The sequence below is a fragment of the Drosophila navojoa genome, chromosome X (genome assembly GCF_054131105.1).
Source record: "Drosophila navojoa isolate 15081-1374.11 chromosome X, UAZ_NAV_1.0, whole genome shotgun sequence".
In the NCBI taxonomy this organism is placed as follows: domain Eukaryota; kingdom Metazoa; phylum Arthropoda; class Insecta; order Diptera; family Drosophilidae; genus Drosophila; species Drosophila navojoa.
This window is the reverse complement of record NC_142895.1, coordinates 19045980-19073506: the sequence shown is the minus strand read 5'-3', so window position 1 is coordinate 19073506 and position 27527 is coordinate 19045980. Positions and strand designations below refer to the sequence as shown.

Below are 27527 nucleotides of genomic sequence, written 5' to 3'. Positions count from 1 at the left end.
GCTCCATAACTAATATCGCTAGGCCAACTCTCAATTCTCGAAGTGTCCGTGTTTATAAGATTGTTTGCTTTTGTGCGCAAATACTATGTGTATCAAGGTTACGATTGCAAAATAAAAACGAAGAAATACGAATACGGGCCAGCCTTACTGTTCATGTATTGATTTCTATTTATTTACTCTTTTTGTTTTTAATCATCTAGAGCGATAATTAAAATTCTCAGCACTGGGAAACAATCTAAGCGAAACTATATGCCCAGACATTTGTAATTTATGATTATGATTACGGAACTATAAATAGAATTTATATTTTAATATTATATACATATACTTTTTACCCATCTATGTAGACCACTTTAGAAAATTTCGGGTATCAATAGATAATTGAGTATTATTTGGCATTAAATTGTTAAATATTTGTATTTCGTTTTCTTTATTATTTTTGTTGTTGTTACCAACGGGCTGTCGCCAAAATATTTACTGAGGGTATTTCATGGACTTAGCGGGTTTGTATTCTTAGACCTTTTATCAGTTGAGCTGCAAAGATTTCGACAAAATTGGCATTTATATGCACGGTGTATATATAATTATATATTTAAGCATATTTAATTTTGCATTTGAATATGGCAATAGATAGATAGTACATTGATTTGTTGCCTTCTCAGCCGGACATTGTTAATGGACTGTGGCTCTTGAGTTTTGCTGATCTTCAAACAGATCAGTTAGTAAATTGTTTTTACGAGCTTCAAGTTTTTTGTTTTCAGCTTCAACTTGCCTGATTGAGTGATAAGATACGTTTAAGGCTACGTTCACAGGGAGCTTGATCAAAAAATAGATACTCTAATATAGTCATTAAGTTTAAATAACAACTTAAGCTATAGAACGTTATAGAAGACAGAAACAGAGAAAATGTGCCTTAGAAATGTTTTCAAAATATTGTTAAATAAATTTGAACTAATTTAGGATTCTTATATAGATGAATTCATTATATTTTCTGATTTGTTTTACAACTCTGCTCACTTACTTCAGTTAACAATTGCAGCAATATTTTGTGAATTGTCAAATTTCTTAAGAACTGCTGTTTCATTTGCGATCATCTTTGTCATCGGCTGACTAGCTTAAACTTCTTATATAGATGAAATGATTGTATTTCCTGATTTACTTTACAATTTTACTTAACAATTGGATTGTCAAATTTCTTAAGAACTGCTGATTCATTTACGATCATCTTTGTCATCGGCTGACTATATAATGCTTGCACGCATGTCTGTAGACTTATCGTAGGTAGCGTTGGACTCTCTGCATGACAATTGGAAATTATTTTTGCTGTCGCAATTCGATAAATATGTCATGCACTATATAGTTAGCTGTACATAATATTTGCTGTTGATTTTCGATAAGAGACTACGTCGTCAGCTACCTGATCGAATGGTTGGTTTGCAGTGCCCAACACGGAGACGGAAGTTAAAGCCAGTCTCAAGTGATTTGGTAAATATTGTAGTAAGATTCTAATATACATACGAGTCCCTGACGCTCCATGGTTATCACATGCTCCAGCGATCAGGTGAACTTCTGAACACACATTAGTCAATATATTGAGGAAATTGTGGCCACGCGCCGCGCATCGATTTGGGGCTAAACATTTTGATTGGCTAAATCCATTTGGTGTTAGGGCATGTCTAAAATTACTGGCGCTCAAGTGCTAGCCTATTTATAGAAACTGAGCAAATAATTGCCAATTAGTTGCTAACAACAACAAAAAACTGGAAAAGAATACACACACCAAAAAATATGGGAGAAATAAAGCCAATAATATGGAGCTATACGGCTTATCGTTCAGTCGTCGAGTTGCTGCCTTATCTAATGCTGACCGCCGATAAGGGCGTGTGGTATAAAAACCCAGTGCTCAAAACAGTCGCCAATTAGATTGCAAAGAGCGCGGAGCCAACAAACCACAAACCTCAATTTAAAAAAAATATTAAAAACAAAAGCAAAAACAAGCCAAACTCACTTTTTTTTTTAATCTTTCTCTCTCGCCTTTCTATGCTGCATGCTTTTCATATACCATTGTGTTGAGTTCGTCTTTGTTTGCTGATTTTTTGCATTGTCTTCAAATGCAGCAAGTGATTATTCTCTCGTTATTTTTGCTGAGCGCCTGCGCGCTCGCTGCACCATCGCATCAGCTGGAGCTACATTTGCCGCCGGATCCACAATCGCAGCGCGCCACCGATCTCGTCTACTCGCCCATCAAGCCTGTTACGGATGCGACTCGCTATACGACACTCAATCCGGGCGTTAAGCTGACCGCCCTCAAGAAGGTGAAGCATGCCAAGGGCAACATGGTGTTCAGTTCGGGCGAGCGTATATCAGGTAAGTTCAAGCTGATGGAAAAACTTTGCAAAGCTCGCTAAATGGATTACTATTGTCTCTCTCCTTTTTCTCCCCTACTCGCTCGTCACTCGTTCATCTTGATTCACTCGTTACTCGTTACCCCTCAATCGTCACTCGTTACCCCTCAATCGTCACTCGTTACCTCTCACTCGTCACTCGTTACCCCTCACTCGTCACTCGTTACCTCTCACTCGTCACTCGTTACCCCTCACTCGTCACTCGTTACCCCTCACTCGTCACTCGTTACCCCTCAATCGTCACTCGTTACCCCTCACTCGTCACTCGTTACCCCTCACTCGTCACTCGTTACCCCTCACTCGTCACTCGTTACCCCTCACTCGTCACTCGTTACTCTCCACTCTCGACTTTCCTAACTTCCAATACCCCGCTCGTTATTCATTGCTGCTCCTTTCTCCATCATGGCACATTCGTTCATCTCTACCATTAGGCGACAAGCTGCTGGTCAACAACTATGATGACGAGAGCTTTACCACCGCCGTGGACGTTGAGGTGTTTATGTCCTATTTATCGAAAAGCGGCAGCGCCATCACCTTGACCAGCATCGAGATCTACGTGGACACAACGGCCGATGATGCGAACGCCTATTTCACGGACGGAGGCATCGGCAGCAGCGAGGCATCCATACTGCTGGCATGCAATCAGACGCGCACCTTCTCATATGAAGCCGTCTTCTACGGTTACTAGACTAGAGAGCAAATTGAGAGCAAATAAAACAGCATCATCAACTTGGAACTGAACTGTGATCGCGATCGCCATCGTCAGCGCTAAAACTAACGCTAATGCCATATTCCATCCCATTCTTCTCTCAGAGGGACAAGTATTATAGAGCTAAATTTGAATTAAAGCAATGAAACCAAATGAAGACAGTTTACAGAAATTATCTATGGTTACGACTCACGACTCACGACTCTTTCGATAAACATTTCTCCATATATATTATGTATATATGTATATAGCACCTCTTTGACGCACTCATCCGGAAGCTTGAATATTGATTTTTTTTTTTTTTTTAACTATATATTTATATTGTATATATTACATATACATATGTATGTGGGTTGATGTGTGTGCATATACTTCTGCTGATTTTGGCTTGCGTTGAGCAAAAAATATCTTTGGCTTATCGTACACACGCACACCAGCACAGATGCTTGTAGACGCCGTTGGAGTATGACGGGGTTTGGGTTTGTCCAATGTAGCCGCATTTAATTGAATTGGTCGTCCGTTATGCCGACCCTCTGCTTCACTGAGCTACTTGATAAGGTGATGCAGATCGTGACACGTGGCGCCATTAACTAAGCGAATAATGCGTCATTTGAATCAATATCAATCAATCAATATGGTAAATTGCTTTCCTGTTTGGGGAAGACCCCTACGCAGATCATGTCAAGAATCGCTGTGGATACCCTTTATTAAAAGCAATAATTAAATTCAGATACAATATGCAATAGGCAATAAAAGAACGATCCATCAACAGGGAGTTCCTGCTAAATGAAACTGTTTATGGCTCTCTTTCGCTTAAATGAGATGTATCCAACTAGAAGATACTCAGCTGTGTATACTTACAAACGCCTCTGTATATAAATAAATCTCTCTATATATTGTATGTATACTTCATAGTTTGTGTTTTTTACGCTGCTGAACTTGAAATATAAAATAAAATATAACAATATGTACATATGTATGCAAACACTTTGTGAGCTAAGGGAACGAGCTGAGCTCAGTTTCTTTCGGGATTTCGTACGCTACAGAAGTGAAGCAATGGCTCTGAAAACCTTCAATGTGATTGTGCTCTGCATATTTCTGCCGTTGGCAAATAGTTTTATGTGGAAAATATACCAATTAAAAGGTGTGTTCCCCCACATAAATACATATTCAAAGAGCTCAACATATTGGGACTTAATGTATAGGTCCATTGACAATTCTCTTTCAATTCAATTCAAAAAAAAAAAAAAACTTTGAGATTAGGTTTATTTTCGATTAACATTTGGGATTACTCAACTAAAAATTCAATACGGCCCAGATTTCAGGCCTCATCGGACTTTTCAGTCACATTGTATTTCATATTGTGCAGAGGGATGTTAAGACGGACATTGTATAGACCCAATATAATCTATCTAGTTCGTTTATGGGTATATCAATTTGACTTAATCTATTTGTGTAATCAGCTTTGTTTGTTTTTCAATCTCAATAGAGAATATGCCTTGCCTGGATAAGAAAAGTACTTGTAAGCTACCCGATAATTGTAGCACATGGAACGCCTATAAGGATCAACAAGATTCGTTAGCTTCTTGCGGTTTCAAGTCATCGACTGGCATGGAGCTGCGTTGCTGTCCCAATCAGTTTCCTGAGGGTTACGTACCACCAACGACACCGAAACCAACACCACCAACACCACATCCCTCAATACCAACGTAAATAGCTGATCAATCGAATGTATCCAGCAAATAATACTTGATCAATTTCACACCCTAGGGATTTCGAAGTCAAGCATCTCGCTCCCATCTTATACAGCACAGTATACATGGATGGGTTTGAATACCATTGTACCGCTATTATCCTGTCGCCGACCAAACTGCTAACCACGAGCAAATGCGTGGGCAAGAAGGTTAGGCAGAAGCCCAGCAGAATTGCAGTGGGTGTTACCGATCCGAGAATAAACTATGATGAAGAACTGGAGTTCGCAGTTACGGTATTGTTGTTTAGTAATACCGATCCCATCATCCTTCAGTACTCGAATTGATCTGTATACATCATTTTATTCGTATATGATTACAGCGAAACATCAAGCAAATGAATAATGATCTAGCACTTCTGGAGCTGCGCACGGCCATTGATTTCACGGATAAGGCAATGGCAAATGGAAGCATTGCTATCCTTTGCCACACGGACGAGCTGGCAGGACAGCCAAAGCTATATGCTGTGGGCTTTGCTCAAAACACGGGTATATACATATCATGTTTTCTAGGATTATTATAATGTTATGTCTGCAGTAACCAACTGCGGCTTGTTCCAGACCCGCCTTGAGAGGCTCTCTGACTGCAGAGTACCGGAGCTAAGACTCCCGGTGAGAGGAATCGATATCACTTCAACACACATCTGTGCGAGAGCTATGCCGGAGAGCTCTGCCAGGAGTGATGGATGCATAAATTGTCTGACGGCCAGCTCGAGTGTACTCCATGTGGAGCGAGCGGACGGCAGTCTATGTGTGGCTGGCATTGCCACGCCCACTACAGACGAGTGCAATTTGACCGACAATCCAGTTCTCTATACGATATTTTTGAATAGCGCATTCAAAAATTTCTTGGGCCTTCCTGAATCCGCCAGTAACTGATGAATCGTGTGATCATTTATAAATGATATTCCATTAAATTGAAAAAGAATATCTCTATTTAAGAATCTGAAACATAAATATTAAAATATGAACTACAAATAAGAACGATATTACTTTGAACCTATTACACATCCATTGAAATGAATGGGCTTTTTCGCTTTGTAAGAAGGCTGAAGGTTTCTCCCTGACTTTGCTTTGTATTATTTCCTGGAAAAAATCTGAATATTAAATGATAAGAAATATAATATATATTCATAGCATTGAGAGAAAAAGAAAGCTGATCGAGGACTGGATCGGTCCCAGTGGCTCATTTGTGGATGAGCTGGTAAGCCAAGCAGACGTATTATTGAGATTGAGAACCATCTTGCATATATAAATATAATATAAATATATATATACATATATATAGCTACATTCAAAATGTCAATTATCGCTAAATGCATGGCGCTTAATATAATACTGCTGATAACAACCGTGGCAGTGTATGGATTTCCAGAAAAGAAAAAACGTAAAGTCCATGTTCTTGTTCTTGACTGATTGTGTTGTGAGTTGATATATATTAATCCAGTGGGAGATCCTTGCATCTGGACATTGGACAATTCGATTGGACGTTGTGAGCTAGACTACAATTGCACTGTGCTACATGAGCCCTATAGGGCGGGAGAGGTGAAACTGAACGATATCCCCAGCTGCGGTTACTTGAGTGCCAACTCCCCGGAAATGATTTGTTGTCCCAATAGTTGGCCCACCAAGAGCACCACAACACCCACGTATAAACGTCAATTTTTATACAAATTGTCTTGGGTTTTTTCTTTTCGTTTTACAGTTCGCCTTTTATGTTTTGCAGAATTGGTTGGGAAAAAGAATTTCGACATCTGGCGTCCTTTGCATACTACACCCAATCATATGACAAATTTGTGTACCACTGTACGGCGATAATACTGTCGTCGAATACAGTAATGGCCACAAGCAAGTGCGTGGGCAACCGGATGACGGAGAGACCCTCCAAGGTTGCGTTGGGCGTCGTCGATACGAGGGAATACGTTGAGGCATATCTGGAGCATGAGCTGAAGGTAGGATTTATTAGTCATGGACTACTCACCCAGTCAGCATTATCAAATCATGCTCAGCTGCCACCGCCCATCCGATGCTTGTTTTCTTAAATTTTATTGCAGTCACAAAGGAAGATAGTCAACAACGATCTAGCACTATTCTACCTGAACAATGCCATTGACTTTACCGATAAGACAATGGAGAACGTGAGCTTGGCTACGCTTTGTTTTGAAAATGAACTGGAAGACCAGCCGCAGCTATATGCTGTGGGCTTTGCTCAAAACGCGAGTATATATATATATATATTTATCATGTTGTTTAGGATTGTTTCAAGTGCTTCAATTATGCCTGCAGCTACAAACTGCGGCTTGTTCCAGACCCGCCTTGAGAGGCTCTCTGACTGCAGAGTACCGCATCTAAAACTCCCGGTGAGAGGGATCGATATCACTTCAACACACATCTGTGCGAGAGCTATGCCGGAGAGCTCTGCCAGGAGTGATGGATGCAGAAATTGTCTGACGGCCAGCTCGAGTGTGCTCCATGTGGAGCGAAGTGACGGCAGTCTATGTGTGGCTGGCATTGCCACGCCCACCACCGATGAGTGCACTTTGACCGACAATCCAGTTCTTTATACGATATTTGTGGGCAGCGCAGTGCAGGATTTGTTTGGCTTTTCTATTCCAGGCAAGGGACCCACATTTAGAAACATGAAGACTTGAGCGTGGTCTGTAGAATATGTTTATAATGATCCTACCAAGGCCTTTGTCGATGTTAATTCAATGTTAGCTAACATTTTATATAAATGAAAAGGACTCTACGAATTCTACGTTTGTTGTTTTTTTGTTTACGATGTTTTTGACAGCAGTTTGATTTCATTGATGTGCTTTAGCTCTATGAATGTGCTTTAGTTTTTTTCAACAAATTTGTTTAACAAATATTCAAAATTCGTAATAATAATGGCTGCAACAACAACGGCGGAGGATGTGCACAATGCGGACTTCTTTTACGGCTGGGACTTACTATTTAAAACTGTGGAGACTCGAGTTGTCAAGAAGGCGGACGTGCTGATGGTCCTCGCCCACTTTCTGCTGACCAAGCATTGTAATTTTCGTTGCGTTGGCATCGGCGATGACAAAAGTGTGCCGGATGATGAGCCCGGCAGCGAACTATTGCCGGATCAGTGGAACGGAGATAGTGCCAAGTACTCGCTGAGATATGTGCGCAATAAGGTCCTCTATTTGCTGCTGGCCCACATTACCGAGGATGCGCTGATCGTCAATTTGCTGGATGTGAACACCAAGAACGTTTCCAATCTCTGCCTCACGCCAGACACTCTGGTGGCCGACTTGAGGGGTGGCATTGCCAAGACCCTGCCCACCGCTGGCGCAGTGGTTGAACGCTTTCGCCGCGAGCTCTGCGATCCGGTATTTGCGGCAAATATCCGCGAAGTGGTCGTACCGCAAACGACCACCCAGACGCCGGTGCAGACAACGGATCCACTTGCCGATGACAGTCGACAGCCGGTGGCATATATGCCGCACAGTTTCGAGATAAATCCCTTTAATGTGCCCGATGTTGGACGGGGCGATTTGGATCCATTATCCGGCGGTTTGGGTAATCTTTTTCCTTTTCCACGAAATCCGGCGCCCCGTCGTCCGAACGCACCTGACCAGACCACCCCAGATCCGGATCACGCTCAGCCCCCAGACTGGACTCCCGATAGCTACATGTGAGATGACGCGCACACAAATTGGCCATGAGTTTACTAAATCCGCCTAATAAAATTAATTACTTCGAAAATTATACAGAAAACCAAGTCAAATTAATTTGAGCATCTTGAAATTCCAGTTGGTCAAAATGATGTGAAGAAGTACGCATTATGTTGATAGGGGTTTTCCGTAATTAAGTTGTCAACCAAATTGTAAAATCCCAAACATGCCCTAATACCGGATGCTTAAGTTCTTAAACTATTCAAATTCTATTGCCTAGCTTGAATAAAATACAAAATAAATTAGAGGATCGGTACGTTAGTTAATTACGTAAGGGTGCTTAGGAGACAAGGATGTGGAAATAGGAAATATATCATATATATGGGAAATAGATCAGAATCTACCCATATGCTATTCAATTCTGAGACTCCCTACGGCCAAGATATATTAGAGAAGACAACATTTTTGGCGTTAGAGAAGTTAATTTTTGATTTACTCAATCGTAGAATCGTTCTATTATAGAATATAATAGAATGCGATAGGAAATGCATAGCCTTCGCGAATGCAACGACACTCGCAGTGCCGTTAGTGTTATCGCTTTGATTATGCAAATTGTTGCTCGTGTGCCTCGTAAGTTGTATCAAACACAATGCTGGAAGATCGGCTGCTAGGCATACACTTCCTCAGTTTCCCAGCAGACGTCGCGCGGCGTCAGGCTGCGCTGCCACCGCCGCTGGCTCTGCTGCGGCTGGCGTCGCGCTGAGCGCCGAGCTGGGCCAGCGGGAGAACGTCAACAGCGTAGAGCAGTTGAGCGCGAGCGACGCGCCTGTCCAGTTCGTTGTCATCGGATCGCATCGGATCGGACCATGGCACGAGTGAGCAGTGTGATATCAGCGCTGTTTTGGCTCTGTTTGAGCAGCGGATGCAGCGGCTATTACAGCCTTCAGGGTGCGTTAGCAGACTTGAGGAGTCTCCCTCTCTCTCTCTCTCTTTCTGTCTCAACCTCTGCATATATTTGCATACCTATCTAATGCTCTCTTTTGCGTTCGCAGTTGGTGATCCGTGTCCGACTCGCGGCTATCGCAGCAGCTGCCAGCCGGCGGAGCAGTGCTCCACACTGGGGCCGTTCATTAGAAGTGGACGGCTGTCGGTTGGGTCTGTGCTCAATTGCGGCTATACTATAGCCGGCGAGAAGATTTGTTGTCCGCTGGAAGATGCAGCAACTACAACAACAACAACAGCAACAACCACTACAACAACAACAACAACAACAACAACAACAACAACAACAACCACTACAACAACAACGGAATCTCCACCCTGGCTTGGCCTATTCAAGACCAGTCGAGAGTATTTGGAACGTTCGGTGGCCGAGCAGGCGCCAGCCAGCCGGGACAGCATCATATTCCCAGATACCTCCACCCTGTCGGGCGCCGCCTGCCAAACGCCCCTGTACGAGGGCAGCTGCGAGACGATATCGCGCTGCCGCAGCCTGAAACCGTTGCTGCTGCAGCAGCGACTGCACGACGACGATGTCCAGACGTGCCGGGCCGGCACCGTCGAGGAGATCATCTGCTGTCCGGCCAATTTGCCGGCGGTGCCGCGCGGCCAGGTGGGCACCGCCACGCGCATCTGTCTGCCCGAGACGACAGCACCGCAGACCGAGACGAGAGCCTTGTACGACGACGAGAGCGCCGCTGCCAATGCGGTGCGTCTGTTGCCCCACTATAGGCATCTGGCGGCGCTGGCATATCCGAATGCTGCACACGATGGCTATGTGCATAGCTGCACGGCGCTGGTACTGACGCCGCAGCTCCTGGTGAGCGGCGCCGACTGCGGGCGGCCCAGTCATGCGGTATTCGGTGTGGCCGATATGCGTGATGTGGATGATGAGGAGGACTTTATAGCTGTTATAGATGTGTGTATCGCTCTCTCTCTCTCTCTCTCTCTCTCGCACTAGTTTGTTCTAAATCATCTCTCTCGCTCTCTTGTGCAGCGTGTCGCCGTCTATCGCTACGATTTGGCTGTGCTGCGTCTAACGCAACCATTGCCCGTGGATCAGTCGAGTGGGCCACACATCAGTCTGGCCCCCATGTGCACCCAGTTCGAGCTGACACGCCTGCAGATCAGCGGACAGCTGCTGGCCACCGCCTGGGCCAAGAGCAATGGTAAGCCCTAGCCTTGCGCTGCCCCGACTCCAGCTCCAATGTTAATCAGTTCTTGCCTTCTCCAGCCAGCGATTGTCCGCTTTATGAGCTGCCCATGCGTCTGCTGCCCACGGAAGCGTGCAAGGATATTGCCAATGCCACAGCTGCCCAGGAGGTGCCTGCGTCGCATCTCTGTCTGGCGCCCATTCAGGCCAATGCTCTGATTGCCAGCGATTCCGGCTCGTGTGCTCCGTGTCCCGCTGCCGTGGCCAGTGTGCTCCATTTGCTTCGCCCCAGCGGCAGGCGTTGTGTCTTGGGCGTTGCCACGCCCACTGTCGACCACAGTTGCGATGCGAAGGCCATGTACTACACGAGCCTGCTGAGCGCACAGCTCCTTGTGTTTGTCGAACAGCAGCAGAAGGCGAAGCGTCTATAAGGACTGCCGGACCTCATCGAGACTCAAGCCCGCTCGTTCCACTGCAACAGTTGCAGCCTTAGCTGCAAACTCCTTATCAAATGTGATTACTATATAAGATTTATACGCTCATATACAAATATATTGGATATGTATTTTTCTATAACTAGCGCGTAGTATATATAGATATAAACACAATATAGATTTTTAAACTGGTTTTCCAGCTAAGTGAAGTATTTTTTAATATGAATATATTTAGCTAAAGCTCGGCTTGAGCTCAAAACGAAGGAGAGTGAGATAGCAAGCAAGAGAAAAAGAAAGAGACAGGGAGAGGGAGAGCAAGGTAAACAGTGTGAGAGAGAGAGAGGGAGAGGGAGAGAGAGGGAGAGGGAGAGAGAGAGAAAGGGAGAGGGAGAGAGAGAGAGAGAGAGACTGTGAGAGAGAGAGAGAAAGAGACAGAAAGATAGATAGAAGGAGATAGCAAGAGATATAGACACAGAGAGACATGGAGATAGAGAAAGAGACTCACAAAGACATGGAGATAGAGAGAGAGAGGTAGGGATAGAGAGAGAGAGGTAGAGACAGAGAGAGAGAGAGAGAGAGAAAGAGAGACACACACACAGACAGACTAAGAGATAGAAAGTGATGGAGACACAACGAGAGTCAGATGGACATGGAGACAGAGAGAGAAAGAGACAGACTTATATAGAGACTTATATGTAAGTGAGAGAGAAAAAATATTGTTTAGATTTATTTTGGTATTACTTATTACTATCTTTTTTCGCTAAGTGTAGTTGAAATTGTATGCTGCTTCTCTTCCATCTAAAAGCTGCTAATTATTATGGTATGTTTTATACATTGTTTGTATTTGCTTTTCGCGCTCTGACCTTATGCCTCTTTAATATTATCAATTTAAAATAGACTCTCAGTTAGACGTAGTTAAAGTGAGAAACTAAACTCATATAAATCTCAGCAACCAGCGAACGAGCATCGCACAGTCGGTAAAGTCGATTCAAGTTAAATGTAGTCAGTTCTGATTTATTTATTTCTTGTTATTTTGTATTTAAATAAATTTTGATTTTTTTTTTTTTTTTTTTTTTAAAATTTTTATATTTTATTAACGAGCTTACTGCTACCATAATGGCAACTTAATCTAGTTCTACATTAAAAATAATAACAAACAGATCTAGACTTAGATTATAAATTTATGTGTTAATTTTTAATATTACTTTAACATTACTATTAGTATTATATTAATTAATTTAATTATGTTATTACTCTTTTGGGCAAGTCCGTTGGGTGGCACTTCTTGAGTCGTCTCTTCCTCGGCTTGGCAGTTAGCCGTCTGGCTAGTACGTTGCTGTGGCTGCCAAGGCGTTCTATATACCTTGCGGAACGTGATTGTAGGACATCTCCCACCTTTGGAACCTCTAGATCCTTTTCGATGTCTCGAGTCCTCATGTACCATGGGGCATCGCAGATTCGCCTCAGGATCTTTGCTTGGGCGATTCTAATTAAATTTTGATAAGAACGGATTAGTGTTATCATAGATTGGGAGCGTTACGTACTTGTGTCGAAAGCAAACTCAAATTTATATTTCACTTTAGTGCTGAATTCGATTCTGACTGTGTTTTTCCCTTGAATCACGGTGCTTTTTGTTGTTAATGCTGCCGGTTTTAATGCCCATCGAAAGTGTGCACAGAGGGTATACGGATTTTGAGGTACAGAAGGGTGTGATCATGTCTGACCTACAAAAATAAATGTGCCTGAAGCGACCTATGCCAGGGGCTATGTTAGAAACTCACTTGCCTGTCATACCCATCAAAATCCAAACGTCTATATAAAGCCAGAGCCAGATGCTCAGACTTATCAAAATTATTTTTTGTTTTGCTTATTGTTATTTAATCTGCCAAAAAGACTGCAAATTTTAATGATTCTCAGAAAAATATATTGTCGGATCTTTTTTTCTATAGCTTTAGATTTGTACTCAAGATTTATTTTTTCTAAGAATAGCTCAAGACTGATTAAGGATTATCAAATTTTTAATTATTCATATTATTATTATTATTTTTTTTTTATAATTCAGGGTCGTTTGTTTTTTAGGGCTCTTATGTATATTTAATCTTTAATGTAATCATAATTACACATTGAATATATCAAAGAGATTTTACTAAGAGTATTACAGAGAAGAACAAGCACAACAGAAATTACCAACATTTGCTATAATGGGATTTATATATCGAATGGGTATCATCTAGTTGAAATCACTCTTAACTATTCTTAACTATCTGTTGCTTTGCTCAGAGTTGCGTATTTTGCTTCTGTTAAAACAGGTTTAGAGCTAAAATTCAAAAGCGAAAAAACAAAAAAGCAAAAACCAAACAAACTGAACAAAACACAAGCAAAACTCGAGCGACTCTCGGCTCTTGGCTGGAAAAACTCGGCTCTGCGATTCTCAGTTCTCGGCGGGCAGATCTCGACTCAGGTCTCTTCGGCTCTCGGCTCTCGGCTCTCGGCTCTAGGCTCTCGGCTCTCGGCTCTGTCGGCTGTCGACAGCTCGCTCACTTTAGATTCTGATCTTGGCTTCAGTTGGCAAAGCGTCGCGTTGCTGTTAGGTCGTCGGTAGTTCCACGGCTCGTCGAATGTGCCGAGTGCCATTGAGATCGTTTCTGTATCACGCCTGCCACCGGTTTACATTTCATTTTAGCTTCTACTGGCTGTGAGTGCTTTTTTTTTTGTTTTTTTGTTGTTGTTGGCTTACGCAAAGTGCTGGAGGAGCTGATTGCAAAGAAAGGAAAAGCAAGCAACATTTGACGTAAGGTCAACAACCGGAGTGTTGCACTTGCCTCAATTTGTTGTTATCAAAAAAAAGTAAGAAGGCTCAAGTCGAGACTGCTCGACTAGGAGATACCCTGAACCCTTCGAGCAAATGATATTTCAATAATAATTCGCACACACACGCACACACACACACACACACACTACATACACATACTACTTAAACAGGTAGAATTTATTGTTGAATAATTTAATTTTTAGGCGTACAATCTCAATGAAACTTTCAAACCGTTATTATAATGTTCATATATATATGTATGTATATTCCGAAGCACAAGTTTCTAGTATTTGAAATACGCCTTCGACAAATGTGAGGGTGAGGGGTTAAAAATTAACATAAACCGAAATTGTATAAAATGCGTCCCAATATATATTAAAAATTTTGAAACTCTAGCTTTAAAGATATAGGAGATATAATTTTATAACTGTTTTTCGATCAGCTTTTTTATCGCTAACAAAATAACGGTATGAGTAATCGATTTTTAGTGATAAACTCGAAATGCGCGCGCTTTGTACGGATATTTAAAAAAAAATTTAAAGGCTCTAGCTCTTATGTCTTCTGAAATCGACGCGTTCAAACTTACGGACAGACGGACAGATAGACAGACGGACAGGGCTAAATCGACTCAGCTCGTCGCCCTGACCAAGAATATATACACTTTGTGGGGTCTGCCTCGCCTCCTTCTGCCTGTTACATACATTTCAACAAAACTATTATACCCTGATTTCCCATTTTCAATGGGTTCAGGGTATACAAAAAAAAAAAAACCCATACATTTTCAACTTGCGTGTGTCAAAGGTTTGTCTGATAATCAACAACAGCCAGAATAACAACAACTAGTGCAATTGAAATAAGAATCATTATTAATACATACATACATATGTATCAATGAAGGCACGGCCAATGCAGTCCATCATTGTGAGCGAAGCGAGTTGCCATCATGTTCGGCATAGAGATTCATTATAATTACATGTTTGCCCCATGACAAATGGCAAATAGCACAGCGCACAACACACGAACACACACACACACACACAACAGTGTTCAGCAACTATAACGGTTCATTTTTTTGAAAACCCCAACAGCATTTTGTATTAGTTGGTAACAGTTTATACATTATTGATATTCGCATAGCATCAATTTCGTTGGAGTATAATCAAACATATATATAAACACAGAATATAATACTCAAATTCGATTACAGTCTTATTAGTTAATTAAAATTGTATTTTGTTTACTTTGAGAGTTACAACATGATTTCAATATATTTTATCTAAATATATATCTATCTAAAAGCCTTTGAGCTGCCAAGAGTTGTTCAAATTAATGCATCAATATGTATGTATATATGTATGTATTTGGTATATATACTCATATATTTAAATACATATGCATATACTTGTTTTATTCTTTTCATTTTTTATTCGCATGTCAGAGTAATAAAATATATATTTATAGATCTCACTTTGATCACGTTAAATGAGCTTCGCTCGTGACTGAAGCACAGCCATTTGGTATATAGATCAGCTTAAAACTTCGTTGATTGGGACTATATATTTGCACAAATAATATATATGTATATAAATCTTTTATTATATCTTTACTGAAATCTAGTCAATTTGATTCAAAAGTCTTTAGTTGTCTTTGAATAACATTTGTTTTTTTTTTTATTTCATTATTAATCATTTCAAAAATACGAATAAATTTTATATGGGATACTTTATTTTCATGTTTTGGTATTTTACCCATGGACTTGTATATAATACCACTAACACCAAATATATACATATATAATATAATTATATAATATATATTTCAATATATTCTTTGAAATTTCATCACATGTTTTGTTTTCATTTGATATCATGGAGCTTTAATTATGTTCTGATTCTACTTCGCCAAGTTTTGAAGAGCCCAAGTTTAGAGATAACTCTGTAAGCACTGAAATTGCCGGTGATATGAAAGATAATTTGTTAATTTGCTAAAACTTGTACTACAAATGTAGCACATATTCGTATCTTTGGTTTTGTATTCTTCTTCTTTTAGTTAGCTCTGTTTTTGTTCTACGGAATTACGTTATCAATTGAGTGTTAGATAAACCATATTGAAGCACTTTGGTACGGTATGGAAAGTTCCGATTAATTCGTCTTTTTTTTTTTTTTTGTCAAATATGAGTGAGCAATTAGAAGCATTTCAAGAAAGGTCAGTTTTAGATTGGCAAGAAACCAAGTTAAATTTCAAAGAAATCGTGAAATTTCCATACGATTTTTGACTTTATCCTCGAAATATTATTCAATTGCTGGCTCGCCATAGCACTGACGTTATTATTCTGCATTGTTGTAGATAGGTTAATTGGTTTGGTGATAATGAATATGCACGGATGGCACGCAACGGCAAAGACAAATCGCCATTGAGTAAAATTCATTGGAATTCAAATGGAATCGCTGCGCAATATTATCTGGGAATTAAACAAAACATTTTGAGTAATTGGCCTACTTAATAAGAATTCAAATTATAATCCAATTTGATTTCGTTTCTTTATATTTTTGGGTTTTTATTTTTATTTTTATTTTATTTATTTTTTTAAATCTAATCTTTGTTTGACTTGATGCTCTTAGTTCTCTTCATGTCTAGCTGGCCGCACCAATCTCTTGCCCTCATCTTATTCTATACTTGACATTACATGCACAATCCAGTATCCGTAAAAAGAAAATCTTTAGATTCATCACTTCAATATCTAACTCTGCTGCAGATCAGTTCGATTGCCGATCGATTGAGGAGCGTTCCGTTGAAGATGGGGCTGATGTCGCCCAGAAGCGTGAGCGCAAGTCGAAGTAATTGTATCAGCTTCACCCTGCTGCTGTTTGGTCTCATCCTGTGCGTTCTGCCACACTTGGAAGCACTCGAAGGTGTTCAAATTGAGTTACTTTTTCTTTGGGTTAAAGGTCGCATATTGAACCCGATCTCTGTTTGCAGAGGGCGATCCATGCACGCTGAAGGGCAATCTGGCAGGTATTTGCCAGGGGTCCTCCAAATGCGTGCCGCGCATCAATAAGTACATCGAAACGAAGAGATTGACGCCCAGTGATATACCCAGCTGTGGCCTGAGCACCCGGGAGGAGATCGTCTGCTGTCCTGTCGCCGAATGCTGCGGAGATGATCAGCGGTAAGAGAGAGGGAGAGATAGAGAGAGGGTGGGTGTGTTTAATAATGGATGGGAACTTGTTTTTTGTTGCTTTTGTTATTGTCCGGCCCCCCCAAAGCTATGTGATCCACGTTGTTGCTCGTTCCATAATCTTAGCCACTCAAGAAACCGGGGCTCTAACCTTGTTTAATCTAATTTACGTGCAGCCCAAGTAGCAGCTCAGTGAATGATTTGCCAACACGGAAACCGGACAACGCAGAGCACGCTTGGCACAATGTAGATTCTCGTGGTAGTGTCGAATCGACCACAGGACGATCAACGCCTAAAACTGACAACTCGAATTTATGGAAACTGAAACTGGATCCCGATTCGCCCTATTTTGATTTTAGCCAAATGATGAGCGGGAGCCAATTGCCAAACACAGTGCCCGGGGATAGGGCTGACAATACAATCAATGAAAATGTAGCAGGAGGAGGATCTCATATTTCAATTGCGCACAATGCTGCAGAGAGTCAGCCATTTCCTACAAGGGATCCGCGACCAATACAAAGCGCATCTCCTCCACATGTATTTGAGCCTGTACATTATCCCACCAGAGAGCCAAGAATAATAAACAGACCGTTTCCGCATGAACACCCAAGGAGGATCATGCCATGGACAAGTCCTAGCCAACAGCCCATTGAATGGCCAGGATCAAATTCAAATACTGCGACCAATCAGCAACCAATCTGGCAGCCTCTTCCAGAATATCCTGCGCCCTATAAGGAAACCCAAATGCCCCAGAGCAATAGCAATAATGAATGGAATTGGTTTGTGACAGATGCATTTATGCATTTATGATATTGAACATGGATTGCCACTAATCTCTAGTACCTGAAATAGTCAGCGCACTAAACCTTTGTCTCGTTCCTTTTTCTTCCAGGCAAGAGAGCACGTCGAGATCTCCTCTTCCGCCCGCTCCCTCGCCCCGAACTGATGTACCGCGGCCAGCTGTGCAAGGTGTGTATTTGAGGGGGCTGCCTGACTCCTCTTAAATGTTCGAATGGATGTTAGGAATAACAGACTAGACAGTCCTAGGAAGATTCATTATCTCTATCAGTTTAAATTGGTTGATAACTGTCGGCATTCCATCCATTCCATTCTGTTTAAATGAAAATCCTAGAGAAACGAGTGTATAAATCTGCTTAATATCTTCCGCAGCATGTCGGGCGATCGAAACACGTCAACTGGAGTACGGCTTAACCGAGCACATCTTGGATGGCATTGCGGTGGACCCAGGCTATTATCCGCATATGGCAGCAATAGCGTTTAGTGAGTTTGATAACATTGTATTTGGTTGCGGTGGCTCGCTGATCTCAACTCGGCATGTCCTGACGGCGGCTCATTGCGTCAACGATCCGAATAAAATACCCCTATTCGCGCGCCTTGGAACGGTGAATATTGATAACGTGAGCGAACACCGTCAGGACATTAACATAACGGTACGTGGCACGCCTACATGCTAAGCATGCATTACATTGACATCGAACTCTCGCCGCCAACAACAGACGAACATCAACATACATCCGGAATATGTTAGCACCAGCAAGTACAATGACATCGCCATACTGGAGCTGGCCGAGGAGGTCAGGCTGACCAATCATACATATCCGGCGTGCCTGGAAACGGAGCTATTCGATCCGCCATCGAACGCGAGCATCTTTGTGGCAGGCTGGGGCATAATGAATACGACCAGTATGTTATCATTGGATCGGGTTAGTTCAGACTGATTACTATTACTAAATTTGTGCAGCTCGCCGAACTTCGAAAATATTGCTGCGTGCCCCACTCACCGTGGTGCCGCTGGCCCAGTGCAACGAAAGCTTTGCCGCGCAGCCGCTCAGCCAACGATATCTGGACAAGGGCATCATCAATACGCTGCTGTGTGCGGCGGATTTAATAAAGGGCACGAAGGATGCCTGCCAGGGCGACTCCGGTGGCCCCTTGGTGCTGGAGCGCGACAAAGAGAACAATAAATACAGCGTCATGGGTGTCATATCGTCGGGCTTTGGCTGTGCCACAATCACGCCGGGCCTGTACACGCGTGTCGCATCCTATTTGGACTACATCGAAGGCATTGTGTGGCCAAATGGGTTTGTATGACAGTACTGATATCAATGGATCCTCAATGTGTGTATAAAAATAAATTCTAAGTATATCGATTTTAAATACAAAGCTCATATATTATTTAGTGGTCGAAGAATATAACTATTTTCTTTATAACATATAGTGAGAATGGGATGCCTTTGCGGAGCGGTGTGGATCGCCATTGGTTGTGGTCTACGCAAAGCAAAATATTCATTCTTCGGCAGGCTGATGTTAAATTTAGTATTTTTTCTTAGAAAAAAGAAAATAAAATAAACAAAATAATTAAAATTAATAAATAATAATAATAAAAAGTAAATAAAATATTAATAATAAAAAAGGATTTAATGATGCGGAACATGATTTTATTATATTTTAGGTAAAACAAATCTACTCAAAAATTGTAGAAATATGGTTTAAATGTCACAGAAAATATTTAGAATTTTTTTAATTTTAGTTAATTTATAAATATTTGATTTCAATTTAAATCAACTTCAAAATTGTTTAATTACTAGTTCCGGTTGCTTGACCAGTTCCTTATTAGCGCGCTCTCTGCCATCCACATATTTACGTAAACAGAGCAACTGTCATGAAAGTCATGCCCCACTTGCTCGCTCAGTCAAGCTCTCTCTCGCTCTGTACGAATCTCTCTCAATCTCTCACCGAGTTGCACTGTACCGCACAGCATTGCCAGCAGCAATAAACAGGATAGCCGAAGCTTTAAGCTTTTACGATTACAGAGCTTTTTGGTGTTTTGTTTTTTCTTCTGACATTGAATGAAACAGCCGTGTTTTGGCCGTTACAAAACGCCGCTGCCGGAAAAGCAGCTGACGCCGTCGCTGCTGCTCCTTTAGCTTGGCCGCCCGATACCATCGTTCCACTGTCCCACTCTCCCATTCTCCCATTCTCCCACTGTCCCATTCTCTTACTCTGCCAGCGCTCGTCGCTACCCACACGCATTTCGTAGCGGCAACAACTGTTTCAGCTGCTTCTTAAATGCTGCTGCTGTCGCTGCGGACGCCTCAGTTGGTCGCGGGACTGCGTTGCCGTTAGTTCGTGCCCAGCATTTTGGAAGCGAACGGAACAGCCTTTTAGACGGTGCTCCATACAAAACATTTATTTTTTTTCTAGTGCTATTTGGCAGTTACTGTTGCCGTTGCTGTTGCTCCTGTTGTTGTTCTTGTTGTTGTTGTCATCCGTTGCTGTTGCGCCGTGCAGCATGCAACGCTTTTGGCGCGCCTAGTTTGAAAATTATTGTTAACCGTTGTGTAAATTGTGTGCGGCTCCGGTGTGACAAATGTAAGTCTTGTACTCTGTGTTGTTGTTGTTGTTGTTGTGTGTTGCACGTTCCTTATCAGCCGTCGCATATTGACGCATTAATCACAAGCTGGGAAATTGATTCCAATTGCGCATCTGCTGCCTCGATAAGCATCATAAACAATAATAAAAAAAATAAAAATGAAATAGAAAAAAACTAAATGAAAAGAAAAATAAATAAATATATAATAATAACAAAAACCTGTCCAGCAGTAGCCCATGCCAATCGGGCAACGTGTGCCACGATAAGAGAACAGTGGACAACAGGTGCTCCACAATCTAAATACCAAATATCACATTAATCCCCCATTCAGCTTAATTGTTACATACGAAATATACTGTACATATTATTTATAGAGCTGGTCCTGAAAAAGAAGTCTTTAAACTTCTAAAAAGCCGACTATTAAATGGAGTTTAAATGCAACTAGAAAAAGAAATTTTTTGGAGTTTTTTCTTGGCATTTAAAATTGTGTTTTATTAACATATTTGTCTTCTTATTTATTTATTTATTTGTTTTTTAGATATTTTCATTAATTTTTATTTTAAATTCAATTTATTCAAATTAAATTTTTACATTAGTTTAAATTGTACAATTTGCTGTTATTTTTCAAATATATAATTTCTTATCAGATAGGTATTTTGCTTTATCTTATATTAGAAATTCCTGAAAAATTCCAAATTTTTGCTTTAGGTTTTTTTTTTTTTTTTTTTTTTTTATAAATAGGTTAATTATAAATTCGTATTGGTCACATGACAGAAAGGAAACATTGATTAATTCCCCCCTAAAAATTTTTACTTTTGGTAAAGCTCATGGCATTTTTCTTATTTCAAACATGCTAGAAACAATAAAAAAAAAAAAATAAATAAAATAAAAGACTAGCTTTAAGTACTCTTTAATCTCTTTTAAGGCCCGTCACTTAATCTCATATTTAAATTGAAAACGAACAATATAATTTCAAAATCTATTAAATCCAACAAAATCAATTGAAGCTTTAAGTTGATTTTAATAGTCTTTGATGTAATTCTATATTGATGGAGTCTCATTAATTTGATGGCAAATTTAACTGTCTTATCGGTCAAGCTGACAATTCGAGCGATATTTGTGCTCGAATTCCGTTTGATAAATTGCCAGGCAATGCGAGAATTTTCACGGTCAGTCGGTCAATCAATTAGACATTATCGAGTGCATTTTAAAGCAATTTGTTGCCAATGCGTGGTGGGCGTGATGTTGGGGGCGTGATTATACGGTGAAAACTGTTGCTATTATTGCCCATGTGGGGCTGGTGGTGTGTGTGTGTGGGTGGATCTCACGAATTTCGCTGCTGGCGTTTGGTTAGAAAATGTGGCTATAAATGTGACACTAAGTTAATAAATTTATGGCCAAAACACACCCAACTGATATGCTTGCTATGTGTATAAGTGTGTATAAGTGTGTGTGTGTGTGATTGTTGTTTGCTGCTAATTTTTGTTCTCTTTGTCCATGTGTGCGCGGCTTTGACACGACACCGTTGCGGACATCAGCAAGGCGAATGCCAAAAAGTCGAGAATTGTCTGCATGTGTGTGTGTGTCTGTGTGTGTGTGTGTGACGTTGGCATATTAATAATATTTTTATTGGCCGCTTATTTGCCTTTAGTGGCCGAGCTGTGTCTGCCTCCGTGTGTGCGCGCGCTAAATACTGGACTAATTTGGGGCTGGCAAACACAATCGCCCACAAAGTTGTGACCTCCTTTAATTAATAAATGTGCGCGCCGATAACACAAAACAAGGAATGCTTAATAAAATCAAAAAGCATGCAAAAAAAACAAAACAAAACAAAACAAAACGTTAATTATATAAAGGAAGAAAAATCAATTTTCCCAGCATTTTTTTTTTTATTATTTTTTTTTTTTTTTTGGGGCAGGTCTTAGATGTTGTTTATGATGTGCCTCAGTTTGAGTCAGCTGTTTATAATGTATGGATTTCTATAAAAGCCAATGGCAAGGACCGATCTCATTGAATATGCATGTGCTTCAAGGAAATTTAGCTGAAAGCACTCGCAGGTGTCAGGATCTGCGTCTCCTCGCGCTTAGTCTGACAAATTGCATATCAAATATTCATAATTTATTGGTGATTTTTTTCATTCTCTTTTTAATGGAAACAAGCACAGCTGCTGGCTGACTGCGGCCCTTGATTATGAGCGGTCGTAGTCGATGGCGTAATGCTCGTTCAAAGTTCATTTAGAGCTGGCAACAGGCTTGAAATGCGTTAATTTATATACATTGGTGTATATATCAGAGCTATGCTTCACAAAAGAGTCTAGACGCAAAACAATTTGCATTTGGTTCTGGCTGATAATCGAAATAATGTTTTACATGTTGTATAGAGTTATATATTACTATGGCAATCATAATCATTAGCAGGCACATCAAAGGAATACGAGAATTTTTGTCGACTTATATTTACTTTAGCTGAGCGCTCAAAAGTATGCTACACTTATTAGCTATACTAATTTTATTTTATTTTATTTAATTATTTATTTTTTGTATGCATATTAAAGCCATAAAGGTTACTCCAGTAGCCCTTTGGTGGGTTTCTTATCTAATTACGATTTATATATATTTAATGTTTAGTATATTAATCTCAATCTCAAGGAAATTGATTAAAGTTTGAAGGCAATTGAAACCGGCATATGTTAGTATGAGAGCGATTATAATGCCGTCGGAATTCTATAGAATTTCAGCTTACATAGTTTCTTCATTATCTAAAAGCAAAGCATACAAAGTTTTAATTGTCCTACAGCAATATACACGAAATTCAAATGAATTGAGAGTTTCTATAATTATCAAACTACTATGAGCTCTGTTGAGCAAAAGGTTCGACTGCAAAGACTAAGCACAGGTATTTGCACTGGTACAGTCGAAATACTTGCTATAAAGGAAGTAGAAATGCAACAAAGAAAACACAAGATGTAAAGTGAAATTGCATTTACTTTAGCAATGCGCTCAAAAGTATGCTACACATTTTACATTTTCGATTTGCAAAGCCTTGACTCGAAAACAATGGGCTCGTCTTATAGCTACAACAATTAGATGTATAGCTAAAACTAAAGCTTGAAATGAAATAGTTGCAAATTCAAAAAACATTTAATTGAAAATGTGGAATGTTTCAATTGTTCTAGAGCAACAGACTGAAAATGTGCAAAACTTTGATATGGAGAAATTTATTAAATCACGTTTGCTCTAGACATGTGCTGCTACAAATACGGCTTTCATTGTGGCTCCTGGTAGCTGTGTGGCCTTTGGAGAATTTCAGCCAAGGTTGACGAGCTTTTAGAGACAATTAGCTAGGAATGTAGTTGGTCGACTCGTTGCTGTTGTGTGGATAAGGGGCAATAGATACAGTTTTAATTCCAGGCAGAGCAAATATTGTCAGAAATTAATAGTGCCAGTGCTACACAAACAAAGGCACAAAGGTGATGTCTACATACATATATATATATATATATATGTATGTGGCTATCTACAGTTGTTGCTATGTATATGTATATGTGGTACATTAAGTAAACCCCTCTCTGCATACAGCTAAAACTCCAAAGCCGACTTAAGCAGAGATTTGCCGCAGATACTTTGATGCCGCTTTGAGGAATGCAGCAATAAAAATGCCCGAGCAGAACGAGGGCCGATGCTCCAGCGTAAGCGGCTAATAGCGTTAGTTACTTAGTGGAGTCATTTGACCAGCCCGACGATGGAGCTCAGAGACACACCCGGCTGGCAAAATGTGTGAGAGTGTTAGTGTGTGATTGTAATGCACATAAATTTACAGAAGTTCATTTTTGTGTAGCGCGTAAATCTTTACACAAATCTCTCATTTCGCCGGGTCATATGAGGCCCGAAAAAGAGAAACAATACAAGTCATAGTGCCTCGGTGGGGAGTTATCGACTAGCCGATGACCTGGCCATCAAATGGCAGTCAATTGGGAGATGTGTTATGTTGAGCTATAGGACATTGTTAATGAATCTGTGGATTACTTCTTATTATAGACTTATATCTAAATTGAGTATCACATACAGTTACATGCAATGTGTGAGAGTCAGTGCTGCCCCTGGCATTGCTTACAGGGTATACAACAAAATCACTGCATACAAAATCGCTTGAAGGAAACGAAAAGATAAACAAAGCATAACGGTAATACACACACACACACACAGTCGAATGGAAGGAAAAAACAAATTACATATATGTGTACATGCATGCATGCATATATACACACATTCAGCCATATATGTATGTGTATGCGTAGCGTATATTATACCCTCATATGGCACTTAACGGAGCTGTGGAAGTCGGGACCAGGCGATGTTAGACATAATTTCGTTTTCGTTTTTGGTGCTTTTTTTTCCTTTTCTTGAGCTCAGGGTCTGTCACTTTTTAGCTATATGTATCTGTTGTGTGTGTGAGATTGTGTGTGCTTGTCTTGGGTTGAAAGGTCGTTGACAATGGTGAAACAACTGAAAATTTATGGTTCAACATTAAGGAAATTTAATCGATTCGTTGCAGCACGTGGTTGAACCATTTAGCCCCTCGCCCCTAGCCCCACACCTCCCACACTCAGTCCCTATTCAAATGCGTCATGAGAGACAGCGTGGCATTCGTGCCGTTGCCTGCATAGGTAGGACTATTACGATTACATAGACATCAAGGTAGTTTCAAGCCTGGAACCCTCTGTCTCTCGCCCACGCCCACGCCCATACCCACTCTGCCGTTGCCGTTGCCATTGCTGGCAGAGCACGCGTCATAAAAACCTTCTCATATGTATGCCCACGTCTACCTTATGAAAATTTCCTTAATGAAAAAAACATTCATTAAATTTAATTGGCCAAGTGAAATTGTGAATACTCTGCGAGGCTCTAGTAAATTGAAAGCTATTGTGAATTATACAATTATGCTCAGCTCTCAGTTTTGCTTCACCTACTGCTGTCTTCACATAGCTCGTGCGTCGTTTTCCAACACTGTTGCTAGTGATCTAAGGTATCTACGGATCTATAAATAAAATCCATTGGAATTTTTTGTTATGCCTAGATACCGTTATCAATAACTGTCCTAACTAGGCTTAGCAATGCATGATAAATCATATACATACATGATACATGATAAATCATATATATATATATATATATATATATATATATATATATATATATATATATATATAGAGAGAGAGAGAGAGAGAGAGACTAACAAACAGTTAGCGACGGGTACTGTACCCGGTGGGTTAGGGTATTCGTACATGTGTTTACATTCACAAAAAGTAAACTGAGTGAAAAGTTTGGCCAGTGGAAGTTTTTTTTTTTTGCTGTGCGTGTGTAAATTATTTTTGATCTGGTTTGTTGTTGTTGCTGCTGCAATTTAAATGCCTGTTGCTGTGGCTGTCAATTAAAAATATTGTTAATGGTCTTGCTGCTGCTCCTGCTGCTGCTGCTGCTTCAGCTCCTGCTGCTGCTGCTGCTGCTCCTGCTGTTGTAATAAAGTTTTCCACGTCCATAAAAAAGACTTTGAAAACAATTCGGAATTGAATATGGAAATGAAGAGAGCGGATAAAGCTATATTCGCTTGTTTTACTTAATCTATTATTTATTTTAATTATTATTATCGCACATTGCGAATGCCATTTTCAATAAATAAACTTGTTAATGTCTGCTCTAGATGAAACAGAATAATCAAATAAAAACACATATTAAAAAAAAATACATGCATACATATATTAAAAATTTATTTTGATTAACTAGAGAAGCGGAAGTTTAATATTATTTTAAAGTTTATATTCATTTTTTGTCATGCATTGTCACGATTGAAAAAGTGCACTAGTCGGTAGTGCTCGACTAGTAGATACCCTGCATTGTTGACTGTTTGTATACCTGCATATATGCATAGATAAAAGCACCTTCACACACTCACACACACACACACATCGTTTATTGCGCACTTCATGCAGCTCCAGCGCATGCAGCATTATTATGGAAAATTAATTATTGAGTAACTCTTGTTCTAGATGCACTTTCGTTCTTAATGAAATTTTCACTGCATAATAACGGCATCCGCATGAGCGTGCGGCAAGTGCCAAAGTTTTGCCGTCATATGATATATGAAATATCAAATATGATATTATTTTTTAATTAGGTTCAGGTGTCCATCGAAATATTCGTAATGTGTGCACTCATCATGGGAATCTAAAGAGTATATTTCAGAGTAACTTATGTGATATTCATATTGTATTACGCTCAATATATCGAATCGAATGGCTGAAATCGATCAATAATTTTGAATTGAGTTGGGAATTTATTGGCATTTTTTACGTATGTTTAATTGGAATATAGATTTAACACTTCAGATCTTTGTTTTTGTTTTTATTTTTCAATTCAATATTTTTTAGCTTTTTTTATATGCACTCAGACTGAAGCGAATACGTATTAAATCTAGACTGATTTATTCCCACTATATTCGAGTTTCGTTTCAAGTCCAATTCCCATAGCACTTAAATGTAATTTAAATATAAAATGTGTCACATCTGAGTACATTTCTCAAGGAGCTGCAGACGTGAAAACAAATCTAATCATAATTTATTTAGCTTTCGTAATTAAGTTTATGCCATTTGCCTCTAGCGAAAACTATGCCATGAGATGTTGCAAAGACTTGTAATAAATAGATTTATGTGTGTGTGTGTGTGTGTGTGTGTGTGTGTGTATATTATGTAAATATCTAAATGCCAGCAATTGAGGCACTCTGGCAGCCATTCGTCAGCTGTGTGGCCAATGCGGACAGTGCGAGGACATTGAGTGTAAGGAGTGAAAGGACTCTCGGATGTTAATCATCAGTTGGCTTATTAGATTGGTGCGCAGACTGGCGCGTGGAAGTGTTGAGTGCTGCCATTTGCAAAACAGTGAGTGCCAAAATATATCGCACATCGAACGACAAAGCGGCTAACGGCAGCTTGTCAGCTAATAGAGCCAAAATTAGCAACGCTAATTAAATTAGTCGCATGGCAGCTACGACAGCAG

At 40.3% G+C, this 27527-nt stretch overlaps 7 protein-coding genes across 13 annotated transcripts in view; all 7 read left to right on the top strand.

Annotated features, from left to right (window-relative positions):
- The first annotated feature begins 1963 nt into the window (after positions 1-1963).
- LOC108657997 (uncharacterized) lies at positions 1964-3141 on the top strand. Its single transcript, XM_089264426.1, has 2 exons — positions 1964-2367; positions 2837-3141. Exons 1-2 carry the CDS (start codon positions 2112-2114, stop codon positions 3091-3093), a joined length of 513 nt encoding a protein of 170 aa, XP_089120552.1. The 5' UTR covers positions 1964-2111; the 3' UTR covers positions 3094-3141.
- A 1008-nt stretch (positions 3142-4149) lies between these two features.
- Positions 4150-5840, top strand: LOC115565305 (uncharacterized). The gene is made up of 5 exons (XM_030390389.2): positions 4150-4258; positions 4604-4823; positions 4885-5101; positions 5188-5353; positions 5403-5840. The coding sequence occupies exons 1-5, from the start codon at positions 4171-4173 to the stop codon at positions 5741-5743; spliced, it is 1032 nt and encodes a 343-aa protein (XP_030246249.2). The 5' UTR covers positions 4150-4170; the 3' UTR covers positions 5744-5840.
- Positions 5841-6070: 230 nt separating this feature from the next.
- Positions 6071-7622, top strand: LOC149090689 (uncharacterized). The gene is made up of 5 exons (XM_089264315.1): positions 6071-6251; positions 6312-6513; positions 6591-6816; positions 6919-7084; positions 7151-7622. The coding sequence occupies exons 1-5, from the start codon at positions 6164-6166 to the stop codon at positions 7513-7515; spliced, it is 1047 nt and encodes a 348-aa protein (XP_089120441.1). The 5' UTR covers positions 6071-6163; the 3' UTR covers positions 7516-7622.
- Positions 7623-7625: 3 nt separating this feature from the next.
- On the top strand, positions 7626-8599 carry LOC115565306 (proteasome inhibitor PI31 subunit). The gene has a single exon (XM_030390390.2). The coding sequence runs from the start codon at positions 7753-7755 to the stop codon at positions 8527-8529; it is 777 nt and encodes a 258-aa protein (XP_030246250.1). The 5' UTR covers positions 7626-7752; the 3' UTR covers positions 8530-8599.
- A 681-nt stretch (positions 8600-9280) lies between these two features.
- On the top strand, positions 9281-11400 carry LOC115565307 (uncharacterized). Its single transcript, XM_030390391.2, has 4 exons — positions 9281-9453; positions 9558-10423; positions 10502-10673; positions 10739-11400. The coding sequence occupies exons 1-4, from the start codon at positions 9372-9374 to the stop codon at positions 11086-11088; spliced, it is 1470 nt and encodes a 489-aa protein (XP_030246251.1). The 5' UTR covers positions 9281-9371; the 3' UTR covers positions 11089-11400.
- A 2234-nt stretch (positions 11401-13634) lies between these two features.
- On the top strand, positions 13635-19265 carry LOC108657561 (serine protease persephone). Of its 6 annotated transcripts, none has more exons than XM_089264149.1 (8): positions 13635-13938; positions 16659-16815; positions 16883-17072; positions 17258-17860; positions 17974-18050; positions 18252-18532; positions 18599-18785; positions 18844-19265. In XM_089264149.1, exons 2-8 carry the CDS (start codon positions 16701-16703, stop codon positions 19191-19193), a joined length of 1803 nt encoding a protein of 600 aa, XP_089120275.1. In that variant the 5' UTR covers positions 13635-13938; positions 16659-16700; the 3' UTR covers positions 19194-19265. The 6 variants fall into 6 exon arrangements, with proteins under 6 accessions (XP_089120275.1, XP_089120274.1, XP_089120277.1 ...); XM_089264148.1 differs by having other exon boundaries at positions 13643-13786; positions 16664-16815; XM_089264151.1 differs by having other exon boundaries at positions 13648-13786.
- An 884-nt stretch (positions 19266-20149) lies between these two features.
- LOC108657581 (uncharacterized) overlaps positions 20150-27527 on the top strand; it is a 53329-nt gene continuing 45951 nt past the window's right edge. Inside the window, exon 1 of one of the 2 annotated variants that reach the window (XM_089264959.1) lies at positions 20150-20474. The gene's annotated coding sequence lies outside the window, so the exon portion shown is untranslated. Of the gene's footprint in view, positions 20475-20509; positions 20760-27527 lie in introns of those variants that run through there. The other variant, XM_089264960.1, reaches the window with a different exon arrangement.

Coding starts and splice junctions, on each gene's coding strand:
- LOC108657561 (XM_089264148.1), top strand. CDS start 13,710: ATGTGCCGAGTGCCATTGAGATCGTTTCTGTATCACGCCTGCCACCGG. Junction 13,787..16,663: donor CATTTTAGCTTCTACTGGCT/GTGAGTGCTTTT, acceptor GCTGCAGATCAG/TTCGATTGCCGATCGATTGA. Junction 16,816..16,882: donor ACACTTGGAAGCACTCGAAG/GTGTTCAAATTG, acceptor CTCTGTTTGCAG/AGGGCGATCCATGCACGCTG.
- LOC149090689 (XM_089264315.1), top strand. CDS start 6,164: ATGTCAATTATCGCTAAATGCATGGCGCTTAATATAATACTGCTGATA. Junction 6,514..6,590: donor AAGAGCACCACAACACCCAC/GTATAAACGTCA, acceptor TATGTTTTGCAG/AATTGGTTGGGAAAAAGAAT. Junction 6,817..6,918: donor ATCTGGAGCATGAGCTGAAG/GTAGGATTTATT, acceptor ATTTTATTGCAG/TCACAAAGGAAGATAGTCAA.
- LOC108657997 (XM_089264426.1), top strand. CDS start 2,112: ATGCAGCAAGTGATTATTCTCTCGTTATTTTTGCTGAGCGCCTGCGCG. Junction 2,368..2,836: donor TTCGGGCGAGCGTATATCAG/GTAAGTTCAAGC, acceptor CTCTACCATTAG/GCGACAAGCTGCTGGTCAAC.
- LOC115565305 (XM_030390389.2), top strand. CDS start 4,171: ATGGCTCTGAAAACCTTCAATGTGATTGTGCTCTGCATATTTCTGCCG. Junction 4,259..4,603: donor GAAAATATACCAATTAAAAG/GTGTGTTCCCCC, acceptor CAATCTCAATAG/AGAATATGCCTTGCCTGGAT. Junction 5,102..5,187: donor AACTGGAGTTCGCAGTTACG/GTATTGTTGTTT, acceptor ATATGATTACAG/CGAAACATCAAGCAAATGAA.
- LOC115565306 (XM_030390390.2), top strand. CDS start 7,753: ATGGCTGCAACAACAACGGCGGAGGATGTGCACAATGCGGACTTCTTT.
- LOC115565307 (XM_030390391.2), top strand. CDS start 9,372: ATGGCACGAGTGAGCAGTGTGATATCAGCGCTGTTTTGGCTCTGTTTG. Junction 9,454..9,557: donor CGGCTATTACAGCCTTCAGG/GTGCGTTAGCAG, acceptor TTGCGTTCGCAG/TTGGTGATCCGTGTCCGACT. Junction 10,674..10,738: donor CGCCTGGGCCAAGAGCAATG/GTAAGCCCTAGC, acceptor TGCCTTCTCCAG/CCAGCGATTGTCCGCTTTAT.